Source organism: Ptiloglossa arizonensis, chromosome 2 (assembly GCF_051014685.1).
Source record: "Ptiloglossa arizonensis isolate GNS036 chromosome 2, iyPtiAriz1_principal, whole genome shotgun sequence".
Taxonomy (NCBI): Eukaryota; Metazoa; Arthropoda; class Insecta; order Hymenoptera; family Colletidae; genus Ptiloglossa; species Ptiloglossa arizonensis.
In genome coordinates, this window is record NC_135049.1 from 9230075 (window position 1) to 9253556 (window position 23482).

At 44.2% G+C, this 23482-nt stretch overlaps 1 protein-coding gene across 1 annotated transcript in view; it reads right to left on the minus strand.

Moving 5' to 3' along the window:
- Lim3 (Lim3 homeobox protein) overlaps nucleotides 1-17442 on the minus strand; it is a 105323-nt gene extending 87881 nt beyond the window's left edge. The window contains exon 1 of the mRNA XM_076304885.1: nucleotides 17309-17442. Within this exon, the coding sequence (XP_076161000.1) occupies nucleotides 17309-17426 (118 nt within the window). The 5' untranslated portion in view covers nucleotides 17427-17442. The remainder of the gene's footprint in view (nucleotides 1-17308) is intronic.
- Nucleotides 17443-23482: the final 6040 nt, after the last annotated feature.

Genomic DNA, 23482 nt, shown 5'->3' on the forward strand with positions numbered 1-23482 from the left:
CCTACGATCTTATTTACCCGCGAAAAGTTACGAACAATTCCCTCCAGTTTCTACAGTACGTACGAATAAACGTTTGGCAGCGATTTTCATTTTTCTAGACGTTACTCGAGCTTCGTGTTTCTTCGAAACTCAAACATTCGATGTTCCACCCACAATTATTATTATACGATTAGAATTAATTCTCTCTGGTTGAACGCGGAACCGTAGCAAGAAATGTCTTCGAATTAGCGTTGGACGATACTCGAGCGTCAAAGAAACCGTTAGGAAAATGGGAAACAAGTCTGTCGAAGATTTCCCGACTCTCGAGACGGTAGGAAACTATCCCGGTCGAACAGTGGCGCAACACCAAGTGGCTCGTCCTCTACGAATGAGGCTCGAAAGTTCCAGGACTTGCTCGTAGAACTCCCTCGTTAGTTTCCCGCTTTCTGTCCCGTGTTTCAGCCGGTTCGTGCACGCGAGACGACTCGAGCGAGACAGTTATACAGTCGGACGTATAGCACGGACAAATGGAAAGAGAAATAAAGCGGCCACACAATTATCTTAATGGAGTTGTGGACACCAGTGGGCATTATCGATTCGTTGGGTAAACGTCGCTACGCTAGTGCCCTGTCGCGTAATTCTTGCACGGTGGTGGATTGAGAAAAATGGCATCCCATTGGCGCGACACCGTGGATTCGAAAAATAACGCGCCGGTAGATTCGACGAATTCTGAACCGATTTAATCCGCGCTTACAGCTTCGAAGAGCTATTCGAACAAATTATTTATCAATAATCTCTTTCGAGGGAAATGTCTCTTGCGTTTCGATTAACACCGGACGAATGTTTCGCGAATCTATCGGCCGATTTTCCCGCGAAAGGGGCACAGATTAATCAGATATCTCGAAAGTGACTTTCTGGCACCGATTTATGTAGAAGTACGAAGAAATTACGCAAGAGGATCACGCGAGTCGCTCCATTAAGCAGTCTAAGTTTACGCGGATGCGTTCGTATTTTTCTTGCGAGGAAACCACTCGATGTTTCACGTAGATCGTTAGAAATTTTTAACGATACGTTTAATTATAAGAACTATTTAATCCCTAATTTCCGTGACATCCCTAAACGTGTACAGTGTCGTTCGTGTGGTTTCTCTCTTTGAATTTGGCACACGTTTCGCACGGTTTCGACACACCGCGGCGAAGTGTAACAAAGATCGTTCCAGTTCGTTGTTAAAACCGAATAAATATTTACCACCACGGTAGGAACCAAGTGACAGTTCGAAACAATACTAAACGTTCGAGGTGCGCTCCGATACGAAACAGATTAGATAAAAATGAAAAACAGATGGCTGGTCGAACGGCTCGTGGTAATTCGAGGCGCGCAACGTCGAAAGTGTCGTTGAATCTTTGCAAGTGGATTGTAAATCGTTCTTTGGTTTATCAATTATTCGCTGTTACCGCGTCGGTGAGCGTGTCGCGGTAAGGACCGAGGTTCTTTCAGGTCTTTCGGATCAGAAGTGGCTCGCGAAACGTTGGAATGAACAATCCACTCGTCAGAGCCGCCACGTGAGCCGCACGTGCCAGGAGCGTGTCGGGACAACTGGTGCCCCGTCGCTTCTGGCACCATGTGCGCCAATGAATATGCACGCGTGCTGCACACGCGTTTACTTTCTACGATGTAAGACCACCTCGTTCGGTGTAGGTCTTACTATTTCGTTGTTGCGACTTGGCTGCGATTACATTGTTTACTGGAACAGCGATACGACGAGTTTCTTCTCAGTTTCGAGCTTCGTCACGGATTACACGATTTTTCTATTCACGCGTCGAGCAAAATGTTCCATACACTTCTCAGATAATGATTACCCTTAACCCATTTGCATCATCGGTCTGCTTAGGCTGACCCGTGTCACCGCGAGCGATTGATCGTATGTGCAGTAACGAGCATCGAAATTATTTATGGAGTTTATTAACCCATTGCACTCGAGAGGTGACTCTCGTTTATCACTTGATTTGATACGGTAACTCGAGAGGCGACTCTCGGTCACCACTAGGTTTGGTAAGTCGAGTGGTGACGATTTTTATTTCAGTTTCATTTCTTCGGAACTTGAAGCGTCGACGCCAATGTAGCTTCGTGGATGGGTTTCCAAGCTATCCATGCGTAACCTTACAAAGTGTAGAACGATGTACCCTCGAACGGGTATAAGATTTTTTTTTATTTCAAATTAATCCGTGATCACGGATCTGCGTTTTCGGCGTCAGTCTGAGCTCGGCAGTCGTGGCAATAAAAATATTATTTTCAAATTTTTTGAGCCCTGTAAGCATGGAATGTGGTAACGAAATCATCTCGAGCGAAGATGAGTTTGATTTTTCGCTGTTAAACGATGAAATTACGTCTGTGAGTAGAGCACTTGACGATAGAGAGACGTTTAGAAATATGTTTCATTAATTCGTATATTGTCCAAAGTGGTAAAAAAAAACGAGAAAAGAACAACCGTTTGGTTATCCGCAGTGTGTAAAAACTTTAGTTAACCAATTGAGGGAATAAAATTCAAGTCATTTTTTTCTTTTTTTTTTGAGATTTAAGATGTAATAAATTTCTATATTAATTTGTATGTGAAATCATTTTAAGTCATTTGAGTCAAATCGTCTCGAGTTACTTATAGGCCCTAGCGAAAAAGTCCTCGAGTGCAAAGGGTTAACAATATACCGTTTAAAACGATCGATACGCAATATTATATAGCAAAATATTTTTTTATAGGCTTGTTTGCGTGTCGCGCGGATTTTTGCGTGCGCTCAACACTCATAGGGGCAGTTTCAAAGATTTTCACAAAAGAGTAAAACTTATTTAGAATACACTGATGTATATCAAATTAATGGAACGAAAAAGTTCTCAGAAGTGGTTAAACGTAGTCTGTTGTAATTGGTAAAATGGGAGTCGTAGGCTCGTGTATTATTCCGCACTTGGATGCAGATGGGTTAATTACGTACTAAGGTAGGCACAACCCTTAATATCATCACCTTGTTACTTTAACATCGTTCGTACAGTCGAAAGAAATCTATTCGTCCTCGAAACACGAGTCGCGTTGCAAAGAGCTTTGATCGATCGATTCTAACACTTTTACGAGACGCTATCGTACTACGCACGATATATGAATTTTGTAAAAAATTTAGTTAATAAAGTAACAAGATTGATACAATTGTTGGAAAGTGAATGTACCACGGTCCAAAGGACAGAGAGCCTTGTTTCGCTATTGCACCAGATACGTGACCGTTTGATACATTATTCCGGTTTGGACAAACGAACTATTACCCTGTAAAAGCAACCAAGTATCGATACCAGTCCCTCTTTAAAAAGAATCATCGAAACTGTCTTTGATGTGTCTAAAACCGTTTAAAGGGTCGCAGGAAGGGGCCCAACGAGAGCTGTCCGCCCGCATTCGTATTTTCGATGGAAAGTGCGCCACTCGGCTTGGAAACTTTCGAGGATACCCTGGCTCGGTGATAAACAACTCGAAACGTAACTCCTAATCGCACGTAACAATGCCATTGTGGAACGAGTGCGACCAACTGCCGAGTCCGACACTACGTCCTCGACAACATATGGGACAGAGTCGATGATCTTGTATCTACTTAACGTCTCGTGCTTTCCACCCTTGCAGAATGGAGCTCGACGGCCACTTGAAAAAGCAAGGGTCAGCACTCGAAAAGAATCTTTGCTCGTTTCTGATACCGATCCGACAAACTAGCCTATCGGTGATCTCGCAAAGAGCTCTGAAAACGCTTTGCATATAAATTCACGATCGATTCAAAGTTTCGATACGTGAATACGAGGTATTGGTTCCTGTATTTGTAAGAAATCGAAACGTTCAGTTACAAAAATATGTATCTTGCATACTTTTGTCGATTAACGTTCACGTATCTCGAGAAATCTTTGGAACGATACCAAGGATCATTTTAAGGGTAAATTAAAAGTCCAGTCGAGGAGATCACTTATAAGAGATCGAAACGTTCAGTTACAAAAATATGTGTCTTGCATACTTTTGTCGATTAACGTTCACGTATCACGAGAAATCTTTGGAACGATATCAAGGATCATTTTAAGGATAAATTAAAAGTACAGTCGAGGAGAGGCAGATTTTTGCTTTTGTAAACGTAAATTTACGTAACCGAGCGCTAAAATTTTTGTTCAAAGAATGGTCGTGTTACCCGTGGAATACGATTTAAAATTTTGAACTAGAATCGTCGTTGTTTGTAACGTAATGGTCAATCGTTAAAATTTTTTCTTGAAATGCAGAATATGCTGCAGAATATGCCTTTGGCAGATGATACCGAAGTGTTAACGAAGCGAACTTTAACAGTGCACGTTTCAAATCGTGACTATTTCGTAGTCAACGTTCTCCGGATGTAAACAATACGTAAAGGTACGAAAGAACATGAAATTATAATACGCTGAAACGAAGAAAAAATAGAGAGAACCCGATAAATGAAACGATACAGAACCAAGAATGTGGTTTAATGTCGATAACGACACAAAGGTAAAAACAAAGAAATATCAAATAAAAAAAGAAAGACTCACGTTCTTCTTTGTTCGGAAAACAGCTTGGTGTTTCAATCTTCCGTTCTAAAACAAAAGGAAAAGAATAAACTAATTAAGTCGATTAAAATAAACCGCGTGTACAACTTAAATACAGTAAAGTAACGTAAGCGTTTAGAAAGGAAACTTGCGAAGGGAACCGATAAATGCTGTCTTAAATCAAATTATTTCAAACGAAAGGAAAAAGAAAAGAAAAAGAGAAAGAAACTGTTCGAAATTTGAAATGTTCAAAACTTTGAATTTCGTTTGCAGAAATAAGCGAGTAACTGGAGTCACCGGTCCGATTGATCCGGGGTTTTTATTATCTCGTTTGAGCTTTCATCGCAAGGTTTCGAACATCGCGAGGCAATGCGGTGTCTTATCTTGACAACCACCATAACGTTTTTATAGGACATCGCGTCAGCCGTGCTTCGAGCCAACAGTACCTCTCTCGCAACACGATCATAAATAATGTACCTGCGAGTGTACTCGTTCATCGTGGACCTACCTGTGCAATATCCTGATTCGTGGCTCGCTCGGCTCGAATTAAACTATTCGGTCGTGAACGTTGATATTATTCACGAGCGAAATTAATTAGTACGGCGTTTACGCCCGGGTGTTTACTTCTTCGATGGGATTAAAAAGCGATCGATCTCTCGCAACTTGTGCGTTTCCGTTTACTTTCAATCGTTAGCTTTCGACGCTTATTGCAATCCTGAGATCTTTTACGTTAAAATCTTGCCCCCTGTAAAAACGAATTTAAACTTGAAATATAATAAAAACGAGCGGCGGACAATTGAAGCTTTACAAGAGAATCTGTGAAGAAAAAAGATTACGATGATCGTTCTTCGTTGCAATAGCAAAATGTGACACGATAAACCGTGCTCGTTACTGTTTACATTCTAAACGATCTACGTACACATTGATGTACAATAGTCGTGAAATTTTTTTACTCGTCTTTCGTTACACTTTGCTCCTACGAATCGAAGATCTTGATTACGTTACTTTTCGTATACTCTAGCTTCGAGAGCTGTTTTTGCATTACATCGTGGCAAATAATGAGCTACTAGAAGTTATCTACCATTCGCGATTTCGTATTCGTATCGAGTAATAAAAAGAATACCTACCGACGAGCAGTTCAATCTCTGAACTTGTAACGATAAAATATTGCTAATAACCCTGTACTGGGTTCATAGCGTAAATAAAAATAACGATAAAATAAATGTGAGAAAATTTTCAAAAATCTTGACAAAAATTGATGAAAAGTTACTAGATTGTAACAAGTCCCGATGCATCGCGGGTTACTTTCTCACCCCTCTGTTATCGAATGTATACAATCGTGGGTTTGTACGAGCGCGGTTTAAACGGTGTTTAGTTCCCATCAAGAGCCACTTAATCTCCGATCGCGTAAACTCGCGCAACAATGGGGAACGCGTAGGGCACACGGCCGTGGAGGTGGGGCACGCGCGATCACCACCGAGGAAACATCATCGAGAGGTCACGTGGCAGCGGGAAAAACGGGCACAAAATCCGCACGAGCCTGTACAACGTCGAAAAACCGAACCGCAAACCCGAAAGGATCCACGAGTACCGCCTACAAGGAAAACAAGCACGAGTCACGCGTTCCCACAGTAGACGCAACGCGAAACCAACCAGTTCCGAGCCCCTCGAGTTTTCGGTGCAACGTTTCGGATTACACAGTATTTAGCCGTTACCTATTGCTCTTACTGTTCGATGTTTGCAGAGCCTCGCGATCGAATCGTTTGGAAACCCCTGTTCGAGATTTTAACGCCCTCCCGCAACGAAGTTTCCCGCTTTACTGAAATTTGTTTCATCGTTGCAAGTTCGGTTATCGAACTTCTTTTCGGTACGCATTCTTTTTGTTACTCGATAGGGATACGAGAGATCTCGAATCGAAGATAATTTTTATGACACAAGGTAGTGCAAAAACAGCCCTCGAAGTATCATGTGTACAGCCTTAGGTGTATCAACATCTTTGATTTGTACGAACAAAGTTTGATATTGGAAGGTAGATGTTGCAGTCGAGTGTTTCGTACAATGTTGATATTACACGACGAGATTGGAATATTTGAACCGGTCAATTTTTTCCAATGTTTCTCTACGATCTTGCAGAGGAACGTATGCATATACCACGTTTAATAAACGGTCGGTGTACTGGCACCGACGGACGAAATTCTTAATTATATCGAGAACCACTTCAGACTGTCGCTGGAATCGATGACGTACTATGTAACAGCGATTATCTTTGCAAGTGTTGGCCGATGTGCTAACTCGCGTGGAGCCTTTCGAAAAGGAGGTCGACTCTTGTCGCGGCACGTTATCGGTTGAACAATTTTTGCGAGTTAAAACGTTCGGGAGACTACTCTGATTTCAATGTGTACGAAAGTACAGCGACTCGCGTAACTTTTATTTAGAGATTTTTTTGCGACAATTTCTCTACCCTCTGGTTACTCTAATGTAAAATAATTTAATAAGATCAATGAAATATCACTTGACGATTCATGGTTAACGTTTGCGAGATCTAGGAGAAGATCGTAATCGCGATACTCGATCTCTTTTTAATAATTGTTTCGCAGTGGCAACTCGTACTCTCGATCGAAGTTAAAGAGGCAAGAAATGACTCGAAACGGTTGAACGACGCGTTCGTTGTCACTGGACGATCCATCGACAGTTTCTCATAGTAATTGACTCGGTAATTGTGTTTAAGGAGGTAATGCTCTCCCGGTCGCGGTCCCACGAGTATATCCAAAGATCGAAACCGTAAAAAAAGTGAACGAACGATCCGGGAAAAAACGAAACTATCGATCAAAGCTCAAATTCGAAACGTCAGGCCGGAAATGGGCCGACTTGGATCGTTCACGAGCGCGAGGGAAACAGTCGTAACGTTGTAATAGCGACGGGTGTGGGTCGCGGTGTAACTCGATGCCGAAGCTCGACACGCGTGCCCGAAGGACCGAGGAACAGTTCCTTTCCCAGAGACACTTTACGCGCCACTTGCCCTTCTTCGTGTCCTCGCGGCGTGTTTTATCGTCGCATTAATTTTCGCAACGGCGACGCCTCGCGGTGAAAAGCCACTTCGCGCCGCACCGTTTCCCAAGTTTTTACACTTGGCTCGTACCGCGGGCCAAGTTACGGCGCCGTAACACCAACGTCAACGTAATCTGGGATGCACCCGGACTTTGGAAATTTATTCGCCGAGAAGACTCATCGTCGCGAATCTTCGACGGTTCTACTCGAGTTACATCGTGCGTGAGATCTTCCTTGTGTCACGAGTTTTGAGAAATGTCGTCATCGAACGACTATTCAATCGATATCTCGAGATCGAGATCTAGTTCCACGGAATGGAAACGTCGCGCGAGAAATCTTCGTTTAGTACTACCAACTGATTTTTTCACCATTTCGTGTGTGGAATCTTCCTCTCGCTCGTGTCATGAGTTTTGAGAAATATGTCGCGTCGAACGACTATTCAATCGATACCTCGAGATCGAGATCGAGTTCCACGGAATGGAAACGTCGCGCGAGAAATCTTCGTTTAGTACTACCGACTGATTTTTTCACCAATTCGAGCGTGAGATCTTCCTCTCTCGTACCACGAGTTTTGAGAAATGTGTCGTGTCGAACGATCGTTCAACCGGCACCTCGAGATCGAGATCGAGTTCTACGGAATGGAAACGTCGCGCGAGAAATCTTCGTTTAGTACTACCGACTGATTTTTTCACTATTTCGTGCGCAAGATCTTCCTCTCTCGTACCACGAGTTTTGAGAAATGTGTGGTGTCGAACGACTATTCAATCGATACCTCGAGATCGAGATCGAGTTCCACGGAATGGAAACGTCGCGCGAGAAATCTTCGTTTAGTGCTACCGACTGATTTTTTCACCATTTCGAGGACCGCGTTCCTCGAAGCCCGCGTCACGAGTTACGAGCCCTCTATATACGTATAATTCGGCCCGAGACTACGGAGAATGATACATCGAACGACCATCGATACGCGGCCGTCTAATAATTTTCCTCCGTAAAGACAGAAACTGGTCATAGCCGGTCGATAACCGGTGTTTAACGACGTTACCGTGCCGATGTATCAAACCGAGTGGTCGCTCGGGGCGAAGTCGCGGCGAGAAAACGAAGAAAACGAAGAAAACGAAGGAAACGCCGGAAGAGGAGCCGGCGGGGCTCGTTCTACGGCTTTCCGGCGTGGGTGGCGGAGATGCAGCGATGCCGTAAAAAAGGGGAGGAAAGGGCCGGGGATGGGGGAAGAAAAAAAGAAAGAAAGAAAGAAAAAAGGAAAAAGGAAAGAGGAAAAAAGAAACGGGGAAAAACCACCACCGCCACCGCAGAAACTTTCGACTTGGGAAGCAATTCCCTCTCGCCGGTCCGCGAGTTTTCCGCCAAGAGAAATGTAGGTGGGAAAATGTTCCTGCGCTTTTATACGGAAGAAAAAGGATCGGGCAACTTTTTATTACGTCGGGAAATTTACCGTGGCCCTGGCGCTGTAATCGATTCGCGATGAAACCGCCATTATCGTTCCTTACCCCGTGGTCGAATTAATTCTTTTATTATTCGGTGCTCGTGTCCGGGGGACACGAAGACTTTTGCTTCTTCACGATTCTTTCTTATACAATGTTTTACGACTGTAACTACTTCCTGCTGAAAAAATTTACAAAACTAGGACCGTGGATTGTCGTGGCGACCGCTTTACGCTCGAATCGAAACGTTAAACCGAATCGTGTAAATACACGCGCGCGCACTAGACATGTACGCATTGTACGAGTACATACAGTGGATACTTGGATACTTGGATACTTCGATACTTCGATACTTCGATACTTCGATACTTCGATACTTCGATACTTCGATACTTCGATACTTCGATACTTGGATATGTGGCGGCGCTACCCACGCTTGCCACCAGAGGGAAACTCACCACCAACCGTTTCCCGCAAGTTCCCGTACCTGCTCCGATCGGTATATATACGATCTCTTACCGATCTTCCAATGTCCCGGCGTATAAGGCAGGGCCTGCTAGGATGCCTTACTGACGAGTCCACTAGCAGGCCCGGGATGAAACGCTCTCTCCCCACTCCTATTTCCTTTCTCTCATACATCTTCAAAAGTAGAGCCGCCAAAGATACTTTGATACACTCTGATACTTGTATACTTGGATACTCGCGTGCGCGTGTTACTGCGACAGGAATCTCAAGGTTCAGCCCTTTCGGGCCAGCGAAGCGGATCGGTCGTCGTTCGCAGGAAAAAAACACGGAAACCTTCGTCCTGATTTTCCCGCCGGCTCTACCACCCCTTGCACGAAATACTACGCGCCCTCTAACCAGCCGCCATTTTCTTTCCACCCGCGGCCCCGTCCGACTCCTATTCGCCATGAGCCACCGTTTCCTATGGTTACCGTTTACCCGAGGGATGCTTGACATCCTCATTGGAGCTTTCCGCTCCTTGTCAGACCGTGGTCCTCGCCTTGGCCCCCTGTCCGAAATCTTCGCTCGCGAATATTCCGCTCGCGCGTTTTATCGCCACGCCGTTTGATCGCCGACTCGTGGTCGGCGACTGGCTCGAGCGGTTCTCCGCGAGAGCTTTCTGCTGCGGCGGCGGTGGAGGCGGAAGCGGAGGCGGCGGCTCGGGTTTTCGTATATCGAGAACGCGAATCGAGAATTATGAACTGTTTTGCGGATGTGCGAATACCACTGGTCGTCGAATAGGATCGTCAACGTTAAAAATTTGATTGTGGGTGGCTCGGTGGCCGTTCATCGAGTTCTTGGTAACGCTCGCTCCTTCTACGGTGCTATACATATTTCTGTTGTGAAGTTCGGATTATAATATGTTGTTGTAAAGTTCAGATTATGATATCTAGTTTATTATAATATGCAGGGATCTCGCGTATCTAGTAGTATAGTTTTTGTACATATAAGAATACAAAGTCCGAGCAAATGTGTATACCGTGATATGTCTGCTGCGGCGGCGGCGGAGGTGGAAGCTCGGGTTTTCGTTTATCGAGAACGCAAATCGAGAATTATGAACTGTTTTGCGGATGTGTGAATATCACTGGTCGGTCATCGAGTAGGATCGTCAACGTTATAAATTTGATTAACGCTCGTTCCTTCTATGGTACTATAAATATTTCTTTTGTAAAGTTCAGATTATAATATGTTGTTGTAAAGTTTAGATTATAATATGTTGTAAAGTTCAAATTATAATATGTTGTTGGAAAGTTCAGATTATAATATGTTGTTGTAAATTTCAGATTATAATATGTTGTTATAAAGTTCAGATTATAATATGTTCTTGTAAAGTTCAGATTATAATATGTTGTTGTAAAGTTCAGATTATAATATGTTGTAGAGTTCAGATTATAATATGTTGTTATAAAGTTCAGATTATAAAATGTTGTTGTAAAATTCAGATTATAATATCTAGTTTATTATATTATGCAGTGATCTCCGGTATCCAATAGTATAGTTTTTGTACATATGAGAATACAAAGTCTAAACAAATAAGTATACAGTATTATGCCTTGACGTGAACGACGACAGTGCCGTAGTCTTCGTGACTCTCGACTTGGAACTGACTAGAAAGAAAAACCAAAAGGAAAACAGTCAGAAAGTTGACCGCGTAGCGGATGACCCTTCCGCGCCAATATGGAGACAGTCCTTAAAATTGACATCGACATCTGGCACTCTTAGAATGATTGTTGCATTCATTCCGACATTTTGATACAGGTTTGGATTATTCAATAGACGATGTAACAGCTTTTAACCCCGATTCGTTACTTTGTGAAATATACAGGCTTGAAGCAACGTCGAGAGGAATTGCTTTAAATATGGAAGCATGTCGCGAAAGTTGCTCGGATTCTGTTTTCAAAAGATGGCTACTGTAAGAAAGTTTAAAGTAGGAAAGACGCGGAAGATTTAATAAGAAAAAGTGACAAGAGCGAGCCATTTGCTCGGCTGGTTGAATTACTCGACAGACATCGGTGATTTCCACTTCGAGGTACAACGCTTTTTTTAAACGCTTACCGTAAATAAACCATACTCTTTGGAATTTTCGAACAACAGCAATGCCATTGGAGATGTCGTGAAATCGAATGCTTTCAATTTTTAAACGACGTTCATTTACCTAAACAAATGTATCTGTACGAATGGGTAGTACGAAAATTGCGTATCTACTTCAAAAATCACGCACCGCAGAAAACAGTACAAAAGAAAACGATACAAAGGAACTCTAGATGCTAACAAAGAAAACCTGACGATTATTTTCAATTTGTAAATATAGAGAACACCTCGCACTGTTATTTGTCCCGTAAATAGATGTTTCATTAATGGAAGTCTTATCGGTGTAGCTATTTAAGTATCCTCGTTCAATGTAAACAAATTTTAGCTTTAATCTATAAAATTAAATATTTACCTCTATTTGATTTTTCCTTTCTTTTTTTTATTTTTTTTGTTAGAATGCAAATTGTTTACTTACTTTTGTTACCTACTATGCGCACACATTCGTCGAACAAAAAGCAATTAACAACGTGGAACAAAAACCGTATTGGGAAAAATAGACTCGTTTAAAAGTTTCGTCAACGTGCCAGTGTGTAGATCACGGTCACGCTATAGGTACGAACCGTAGAAAACGAATCCAATGACTGCGTGTTAATAGAAGAACGTCGTTTAATCGGCTGGCACGGGGCAAAAAAGGCTAACCGGCGTGCAGTTTACGTTCCGGTGTTTGGGACTAAGTTTAGATTTAGGTTTAGATTTAAGCACATTCGCTATCGTGCCCGAAGCAATACCGTATTGATTGTGGGGTGGCCGAGCCTCCGAACACATTACATGATTAAACCGCCCCAATGGCATAGCAACCGGCCTTGCAGCACTTACCTTATTAAAATATCCACCACCCTCACCGCGCCCTTTTAACAAAACCTTTACGCCGATCCGCGAACTGTTCCATCGTCTATCCTTTATTATCGAGGAACGTTTAAGCAGCTGAACCGTTTCGATCGACTCTTGAGACACGACACTTGCGAAACCATGACACTTTGAAAAAGGAGGATGTATTTTCGACAGCTTCGATGAGTCTTCGATCGAAATTTGCAAACGAAACACTATGGGTTTTGCCAAACCATGCCAACACACATGTAGGTGTATGCGCACCTACACCTGTTATAAGTATTACACGTACACGTATATACGTGATATTTTGACAAATAAAGGAAATTTATTACACTCTGCCTCAAAATATGCGTTATACGTATACGCGTATGCGTGTACCTTTCGACGATGACTCGAGATACGAAACAACAGAAATGGAATCGGAATAAAGTGAATTTAAGGACGAAAAGGAACGTAGATTTTAACAAAAAATGTGATGGTCTTTTTCTCGATATTTTGAACCTCTGATGACATTTTTCATCGATAAAAGACACCGATTGGTGTAGAAAAATTCTGTAAACGACAGAATTTTACGTCGATGGTTTGAAAGAGAAGAATTTCTCAGCACGAAATTTGTAAGAAAATAATCAATACTTTGGCTGCATTTAATAGCTTGCTTATTTTAAAACACTTTTCTACGTTAAAAGTTTTCTTTCATACCCCTGTCGCCCCTCCCCCCGGATCGCGAGGCGTCCCCCTAGGAGTCGTAAAACACTGCTTTATACAATTAATAAAACATTACGTAACGGATATGAAAATAACGCGATCAAAGATAGTATATGAATAATAAAATATCTGGTAAATCTTATTATCGATTTGAAAGAGGAAAATTTAGTTACGATATTTAAGATCATTTGAATTCCATATTCACTATTTTACTTGCAAGTTTCATACTTAATGCAATGCAACATATTTTGGTAAGATAATTGATTCAGCTAATTATCGCGAAATTATTTTACCTATCCTATTTAAATGTGTCACAAGTTAAACTATTACGCTCAACGTTCAACCGATCACAGTAATTGTGAGATAGATTTAGATCCAATGTCGTTAATGGAGTATAAATTCTGATTTATACTATATACAGAGAGTATTGGATAAACGATTCATAATTATCCGTAAATCTTAATAAAATATTCGTTCTCGTAATCGATAGATGATATCAGTTTCCATATACCACTAGATTACATCAAACGCGAACAAATTTTCAAGAGTATACTTTACGTTGACGTCCGAATGCTTAAAAATAAGAAACAAATCCAAGAGTCTATCCGGTACGTAATAATTCATTTATTTCAAATATCTCAATTCGTCTCGTCGAGTTTGATTAAAGGTGATTGAAAGGTATGTTTAATATTACTTAAGAACGATGAAATTTTTGCTCGGAATGCACACGTTGGATGTTTCTTGCGCCACTTATCGAGTCTATGTCGAGAGATAACACTCGCTGCATAATATATTGCATTTAGAAAGATTTGTAATATATTCCACCGAATGGGAGATCATCGATCGCGTACATACGCGCTATGTAAGATATCGATGCAACGAAAATAGTCAATTCGATCGATTTATAGTACAGAATACATTGTAACGATAAAAAAAATGTGCAATTACGTGCCGATGGAAAAACGTAACGAACCACTCCTTTAAATCTTGTAATATTATTACGGTCCATTGAATTCAATTTTAATTTTCAAGTTTCTTAATTTTCAATACATCGTAACGATAAAACAATGTGCAATTACGTGCCGATGGAAAAACGTAACGAACCGCTCTTTTAAATCTTGTAATATCATTAGGGTCCATTGAATTCAATTTTAATTTTCAAGTTTCTTAATTTTCAATACATTGTAACGATAAAACAATGTGCAATTACGTGCCGATGGAAAAACGTAACGAACCGCTCTTTTAAATCTTGTAATATCATTAGGGTCCATTGAATTCAATTTTAATTTTCAAGTTTCTTAATTTTCAATACATCGTAACGATAAAACAATGTGCAATTACGTGCCGATGGAAAAACGTAACGAACCGCTCTTTTAAATCTTGTAATATTATTACGGTCCATTGAATTCAATTTTAATTTTCAAGTTTCTTAATTTTCAATACATCGTAACGATAAAACAATGTGCAATTACGTGCCGATGGAAAAACGTAACGAACCGCTCTTTTAAATCTTGTAATATTATTACGGTCCATTGAATTCAATTTTAATTTTCAAGTTTCTTAATGTTCAATACATTGTAACGATAAAACAATGTGCAATTACGTGCCGATGGAAAAACGTAACGAACCGCTCTTTTAAATCTTGTAATATCATTAGGGTCCATTGAATTCAATTTTAATTTTCAAGTTTCTTAATTTTCAATACATCGTAACGATAAAACAATGTGCAATTACGTGCCGATGGAAAAACGTAACGAACCGCTCTTTTAAATCTTGTAATATCATTAGGGTCCATTGAATTCAATTTTAATTTTCAAGTTTCTTAATTTTCAATACATTGTAACGATAAAACAATGTGCAATTACGTGCCGATGGAAAAACGTAACGGACCGCTCTTTTAAATCTTGTAATATCATTACGGTCCATTGAATTCAATTTTAATTTTCAAGTTTCTTAATGTTCAATACATTGTAACGATAAAACAATGTGCAATTACGTGCCGATGGAAAAACGTAACGAACCGCTCTTTTAAATCTTGTAATATCATTAGGGTCCATTGAATTCAATTTTAATTTTCGAGTTTCTTTTCTTTCGGAGGAAATGAAAATTTCTGAAAAACATCGTTTCCCGCCGTCTCCTTGTTCCCTTACTTCGCAAAGCGACTTAAAACACGGTGAACGACGAATATTATTCTCGGTGTAACGAGCATGCAGAACTTGTTCAATTTTGCTCAATTTTTTAATCGTGTACCTCAACCTCGTTGTAACCGAAAGCCGAAATTTCGAGACACTCGACTTTTCAACATTGACGATAACAGGTATCGTTGTCGTTGTGGACATTACCAAACCGACGCAAAAGTGACTGAACAGTGTTTCGAATGTAACAATCGTACACGTTCTCGAGGTGGACGTTAATCTTATCGAACATTCGGATCGAGAGTCCTTATCGATAGAACTCGCCACTGTTCGCGTAATGTGGTACAAAAATTTCAATCTGACCTGATATTACAAGAACCAACGATAGCGACGAAACCATTGAAACTAGATCCGCTCGTTATCTCGAGATGCTTTTACGGATCTACAGAGGTAATTGCAACATGTTCGTTTCGACGATCGCCTAGTTTATGTAAAATCGACCACCCGCCTATGAATACCCGTTTGGTAATTGGACTCGCGAAATCGATCCCAATTCCGAGTAAAAATCGTCCGCATTGAAGATCTCGATCCTAATTCTCTGGCAATGAACATCTTGTCCAATTTCTCGGGGAAAGTTGCGTTTTATTTCGAGCACTGTTAGAACACGGGCTCGTGCAAGTATCAACAATCGGTAAACAGTTGCTCTCGTTTCGCGTAATTCAAATATCAACGATGAAACGTAAAACCTGTTTAATTTTCCCACTGGATAAATCGTACATATTCAATTCATCGCACTGGATTTATTACGAAATCTGCGTAACCCTGCACGTTACATTTTAAACCCCGCAATATTTTTATCGCGCGTTCAATCTGTAAGAGAAATCACGGAGAAATCTCGAAGCTATAGCAAAGGCTGATAATAGTTATATAACTTTGGTAAAGTCTAGGTAGAAATTTTCGAAATTCTAAGGCAACGCGCGACGTGTGAAATAATCCGATTAGAGAAAAGGTAAACTTTCGCATTTGGATAAAAGCTTTTCCTTGTCAATTTTTCGAGAGTCTCGCAAACGGAGCAAATTTGACGAAACACGAAATCGAAACTGAACGAAAGTATCTGTAAATACCGATCTAGATCTACGAGTTTTGCGATAACGTACAATCCGACCCGATGGAACATCGTCAACCGAATATGCGATGCGTATCCTCGATGCAGGATCACCGTCGCGATTTGGAACACGATGTTCCCGCGACAAACATCATCCAAAATAAATAAATCTTGTCTGGACGTTAGACTCTCTGACGGGCGAAATAGAGTCAGTAATCGAAAGACACGTGCGTATCTCCTTAGACCGAGGAAATTCAAGGAAACCACTTAGCCCCGGTACGGCTCCCAGGCATCGAGCAATCTCTAGCGATACACTCGGAGCGTATCTCTCGTAGGCATCGAAGTGTCTATCGAATCGATACTATAAGAAGTAGCTACTGAAACTTCGTACGGTATTATCGTCGCGCTCGAAAATCCGGTAGTTGACACGCGCGACACGAGCCGGAAATAAGTAGAATAGGCTGGTTGACCGGCTCCGGAACATTCGTATCGTTCGCGCGCGTAAACAACGACGAGTTTCGACTCGATGTAAACACGCGCAAAGAATACACGATCCAGAGTATTTGTACAATTTCCTTTCGACTTCTCGTACCGATCGACGAATCGATTTCATTCAAAATACGAGAAACATACGTGGCGAGGTGTCTCGAACGGTACGACTGATGCGGCCACCGTATCCGCAATTTCGAGCGACAGAGCTGGAAAAATCTTGTCGTTATCTCGCGCGCCGCCATCTTCCCACCGAAATCTCTCGAGCCGTGTTCCGTCGTCCGAACGATCGTCGAATCGCGAACACGCGAAGAACACGTCCGTCTCTCCGGCGTAAGAAGAACCGAGATCGGTTGTCCCGATTCGAGTTGCGCGTCGCAAAAAAAAAAAGAAACGCTCGTAGCGATCCTTACCTTCCAGGTTCTTGTTCCTGGCGAGTAGGTCCAGCAAGACGTCCTGGTTGGGCACCGTCTCGGCCAAATCGGCCGTGTCTTGATGCGCGGGTGGCAAGGACGGTCCCATCGGTGGCATGGCGTTGGCCGTTGGCATGGCGTTGGCCGGTGGTCGTGGCATCATCACGGGCGCAGATCCCAACGGCGGCAGGGGCAAACCCACGGGTGTATGATGAAGCGGATTGTGAGGCGGGGGACCGGTGCTCGGTAGCGTCGCGGCGGGTTTCACCGCCGCTGACATCGAGAGATCGACGCCACCCAAGAGTACCGGGCGGCATCCTCCGGAACCGGGTCCGCTGCTCACCGCTGGGAGTATCCCGCAACTGCCCAACAACGGGGTGTACGGCAAGTAGAGCTCCATCGTTGTTCGATCGTGAACCGTGGAGCTTGTTTCGTCTTCGATCGAGGTGATCTAGCCGGTAGCAGAGTGGACGGTTCCGATTGGCGTTCGCGGCCGTGAAAATTCTCGAGAGTGTCCACCGGAGAATACCGCGGCGCGTCTCGCGAATTCACTCTCCATCGAAGGCCGCGCGCTTCAACACGGTCCCCGTGTGTTCCTTTATCACGGTGTTCTCGTCCGGTGTGACAGTTCCACTCGGATACACTTGGCACCGTACGCGGTTGTTCCGCTCCGCGCTCGTTACGGATACCCGTGTCGAGTTACCGTCGCAACCAAACGGAAAAGTCAACGGAGAAACGATCGGTTCGCGCGTCTCTTTATCGATCGATCGTCCAAAGTTCCCGTCGTAATCTCTCGTCGCGTTGTCGCGAAGTAGACGACTGATGGTCGATGGCGATCGAAGCGGGGCTTCTCTCGCACCGTTCCGATCGGTTCGTCTCTCCGTCCGAGAGAGCGACTCGTTGCTCGGTTCAACGATCGCGTATCGAGCGGCGAAGCGAAGCGCCAACGTCTCCGTTCCGTGGATCACTGATCGCGGCGTACGAACGTTTACGAATGTTTACGAGCGCCGCGAGCGGAAGCCACGGGGCCCGAACGGCTTGTTTGTAAATAGTCCCGTCCACAGCCTCGCGGAAAAGAAAACCCACCGCGCGATTTAATCGTCGATCGAGCGGGCGTATTACGCGCGGTTCTCGATCATCGACGAAAACCGACAACGTTCTCCGAAACGCTCCGTTCGATTCATCGTACGGTGGTTCTACCCTTTCGGGTGTCTCATCGCGAGAACGATAAGGAAAAACTCCGGTGACGAGTTTCGACGATCCGAGTGTCACTGATCGACGTACGGTCAACGGGTCAACATTCCGTGAGATTCCCTCGGAACCCTCGTTAAACGTCCCTTGCGTAAGAAACACACCGTGCAGCACGGTTAAAAGGTTCGACGAAACGGGGAAACTGTCACTCGGGTGCGTCGATCGGCATCGTTGAAATTCCAGGCCGTGAATCGCGGCGAGCGATCGATACGTATCGAGCGAGATCGACAGGTGGCCGAGATCGTGAATCGGGCAGCGTCTCGACACCTTCCGGCAAGATCCGAGCGGGCCTGAAGCCAGCCGTGCACTCGCTCGCTCGGCCCTCTCGTATCCGTCGAGTCCGCGTCTTATCGGGCTGTTCACGGATCCCGGTTTATCTCGACCATAACCTTGGCTATGTTGCTCGGATCGCGGCGATTCTTCCTTGGTGCGGCGAATCGTGCGCGCGAACGCCTCGACGAACGCTGTTTCCTCTTCGCTCCTCTCCTCTCCTCCCGCTCTATCGGAGGCGGTCTGTATCGCCGGCCGCCGTGTCCTCCACCTCGCCTCGGGATTATCTCCCGTTTCTTTATCCCCGAGCACCCTCTGTTCGGGAGGTCTCGCGATTCGCGTTCGATAATTTCGTAATCGGTCGTGTCACGAAACGGACTCGGAGAACTTCGACGCGGTTTCTTTATTACGATCGATCCGAGACCGATTCGCGGATCGGCGCCGATCTCGAGATAAAGATCTGTCGTGCTCGCGAGGCTCGCGAGACACGCGCGTCGATCGTAATCCAATGTCCAGGAAGGTCCGCAAAAATGTCCGTTCCTTTACGAGCACTCGCCGAACGGTCCCGACACCCGTATACGAATTTCGAATCGGTTCGAGCAAGATCACCGGATACCGGTGGAAGCTTTGTTGGCTCTATCCTCTAATCTTCCGCGCAGCGCGTCTATCTGGTCCGTTGTCCTTTGATCGGGATCGGGCGGCCCGTTGGTGTTTTTGCACGCGCGTCGATGGAAATCGTGGCCGGGTCCGATGTAAATCCCGGATGCCGATAGAGAGAAAAACCCAATGAATCGCGTAGCGGCGATACTTTCGGCCGATTCGGCCAAGCGCTTCGCCGTCGCCGGTCTTCTTTTCGTCCGGGGATTCGAGCCGAATGCGCTCGACCGCGCCGACCGGTAAGAAACGTCGAATTCCACCACGGCTCTTGAATCGCGATTTTCGTCCTGCCACGCTCTCCTTTTCTTTTTTCCTCTCCGCTCGCATCGGTCGAGCGGCAAACCCGTCCCGAGTCCGTCATCGGGCGACGCGAGCGTCCATCCCGCCGACGATGATCGTACACCGCGCACCAACGATTCCCTCTCGAGCACCGTTGAACTTTTCTCCGGAATCTTCGAAATACCTCGCGACCGAATTAATACACCGGTTCTTTCGCTTTCATTCGACCGTTACGATCGTTGATTCGACGATCATCCCCCGCGCACCAATCGACGCGTACCTCGCTACCGAACGATCGAATCGATACTCTCGTTCCTTTGTACGGTCCAGGGCCCGTAAAATGCCAACGATCCGATATCGAATATCCTTCCACCGATACGTTACCGGTGTTTCTCTCGTTCCTGATGAGATCCGTTTCCTTGGTTTCACCGTCCACCGTTGTCAACCGATCCGACGTCCGATCGTCGACGGCTGGTGGATCGCCGTTGCTCGTGTACGTTGCGTGTACAAGATCGACGGTGAGCAACGGTCGACGATCACTCGAAACATCTCGAACGATCGTAACCGATCGTGCACCGTTTCGCGGACGATTCGTTGCCGATCGAGCAAAGGTCAACGAGCGATAAGTCCGCGGGATCGACCGAGAAGGGGACACTGCCGCGAGATCTCGGAATGTGCGATTTGATTAGCGGGTACCGCCGCACTATGGAGCTGGCTTCGCGGGGTTCCCGGCTTCAGCGTCGAGGATCGGAGACCCGGAGGGACCTGGAGGGACTTGGAGGGACGCATAGAAAGGTGGAGGTGGCTCCGAACGTTCTGCGAAACCGTGTGCATCGCCCTGCCGGAGGAGAGGCTTCCTACCCTACCATCGACGGCCACCACCCAGCCGTCTCGGACCAGCTCCCACCAAAACGGGGGGGAAAATGTACCTCTGGTGGGGTATCGATGTTGCCACGCTTGCGCCGCAACCTGTCTCCCTCGTGCGAGAAACCGCGCGGGGTACACCGACTCGTCGCGTTACAAGATTTTCGAACGATTTGCGATACGTGCCATAGAATCGAACGGAAAGACGGACGCGGAAAACCCTCTGAAATGTCGCCACGATTTCGCGCACCGATGCTTTTACGTTCGAAGCTTCAATTTCGGGGCTACAACCTTCCGAATTTTTCAACAACCGACGCTGTTGATCGCGGTTCGTTACCGGCGCCTGGACCACCTGTAACGGTGCGTTTCTCGTCCTCGTCGTTTCAAATACGTACAATGTATATTTAAACACAGTTCGAAATCGTACGAGTATCGATGTTACATCGTGGAATGGAATACAAGATTCTAAGGTGAAAATTACTCGAAATTTTCAACCAACTTTCCCACTCTACAAGGACGAGTTCAACTTTCTTTGGGAATTCTGACACGCGTACGATTACTTTTCCAATTGGGAGTAAATGTTTGTACTCGAGTTTCGAGCCAACGTCCGTTTAAATTTCTTTCGGAGCAAGTCGAGAGGCCGTTGAATATTTTTGCCTATTTAAACATTCGTTTCGTCGTACAATGTTGCGTACGAGCGAATCGAATGGAAAGTCGGACGTGAAATGTAACACGTCAAATGTCGCGTCAGTTTCGCGACACCGGGTACTCGGATATTTAAAGGTTGAATTTAAGGGGCAACCGGTCCGAATTTAAGAGCCGATGTTTTTCCATCGCGCTACGCTTCGTTGTAGACGTTCGGACCACCTGTAAAATGCATTTGTTTCGTCGATCGTTTCGATGGGCGTAAATTTCGCTATCGTTCGAAACGGTGTAAAATGTTGCTGGGCGATATTTCATAATGCGGAACAAAGTGGAAAAAGTCCGTAGAAAATTGTTCGAGCTTCGAGTATGGACCATACCGGAGGAACGGTTCGGATAGAAAAAAGTAAACAAACATTTCCGAACCGTGTTAATTGAAACGAATTAGACACTGGTTCGAGGGTTAACAAGATGTACAAAAGAGCCTGGAATATTTCCACGTGCGAGAAATTGGATTTAACGGTAGAGCGTTCGGTACCTCCTAAATTCGATGGTAAATTATTAATTTCGTTTCACTTTGATTCACAGGGATTGAATCTCCGGCAAGAAGTTCTATTACACCTACTTGAAATTTAAACGAGTACTATTTCTAAATTGAAAGTCAAGCCGCGAGAAATGTTCCTCGTTGGCAAGTGTGTCGAAAATATTTATGCGTACACGATTCTCTACGATTTTGGTTACCGTTTAGAATATTCCCGCTTATGGACTCGACTTGTCCTGAAAAGAGAAAAAAAAAAATTTAACAACACCGAAAAGTAACGCTCCTCTCTATTCAACACCGACGAGAATGTATCATCGACGGACAACGTTCGTGGAAGAAATTTAATTTTCAATCGTCGTAATTTCAAACATTGTTTCGTCCAAGAAACCGAAACTCGGACTCCATTTTTTCGTTAATCCGCGAAACGTTTCCACCAACGAGGTAAGCATCCAGAGTCTGGAATAGGTAGCAAGAATCCCGGTTTCGTTTCGTTTGCGAATCGACTCTGTCCTTCCGCTCGGCAGCGTGGAAAATCTTCAAACATCTTCGCGTAGAAAGTGAAAGAAATAAATGACAGACGGGAAGACGCAACGCGAAAATTAAAGCTCTGGGACGTCGCGAGGACGTCGATTGTAGCGAAAGAAGGGAGGCAGAATAGTATCGTGCTAATCAAGACCGATGGTCAATAATGGCGGCCACGGGTTGGTCGGACTCAAGTCCAACCTACCCTTTGGGCGTCGGGCGTGTACGGGGGTGGTTTAAGCCGCCACTTGGACCCTCTGGAGTCGACAGGGGTTGATTCTGGCCGGAGCTAGAGAGCGAGACATATTTTTATTGTACTTGGGTGAATCACTGCTACGGGACCTCTTTCTATGTGTTATTCACTCGCGCCCGTCGACCAAACGTACCACCATCGCAGCTAGCGATGGGAACAAGGTGATTTGAATCATTTGGATGCTCCACAATGCGGACGCGATACCAATAAAAAGAAACCGCGGCAGAATTTTCGCGTATACGTTCGTTCTTTCACCGGTGAGGGAGACCAGAGCGGCGATTCGAATCGAAGTCTATCGTTTACGTTAACGGTGCCAAAAATTCGACAATTAAATTATCTCGTAACAATTTTTGCGAGTTCCTTTATAAAATATACACGTTGGAAAAAACGATCGGAGGAATCGCAAGACGAGAAAGGTATGCTTGGTAAACGGTTCGTGTAAACGCGTTATTTTACCAAATATTCCATTCGAGAAATAGTTTTGGAAGTATCGAGATGAAGTTTCGTTCGTTGTGATTATTTCCTAACAAATACGATTCGTCCGTACGATGTGTACGTTTCCGTGGTAAGTAATTCAATAGATTAAAAACAGTTTTAAATATCGCGAGCTGTACGATTCCAACGATTCCGAAGCGATTTACTATCCTGGCTTATTCGATATTACAACTGTTTTAAGTTGTAATTCATTCTACCGGAGAAACTTAAAGTATTTAAGGTACTTGGAATAGGAGCTATCCTTACGATTACCGTTTGAGAAATTCCACCTACACCTATTTTTTCTCTCAACGCGCTAGAAAACACCCGATCCGCTCTTTTAGATCACCGGACAGGAAGAAATACATTTGACGATTACAAGGCTCGAGCGAGAAGTTTCAGAGTCGAGCGCAAAATCGTC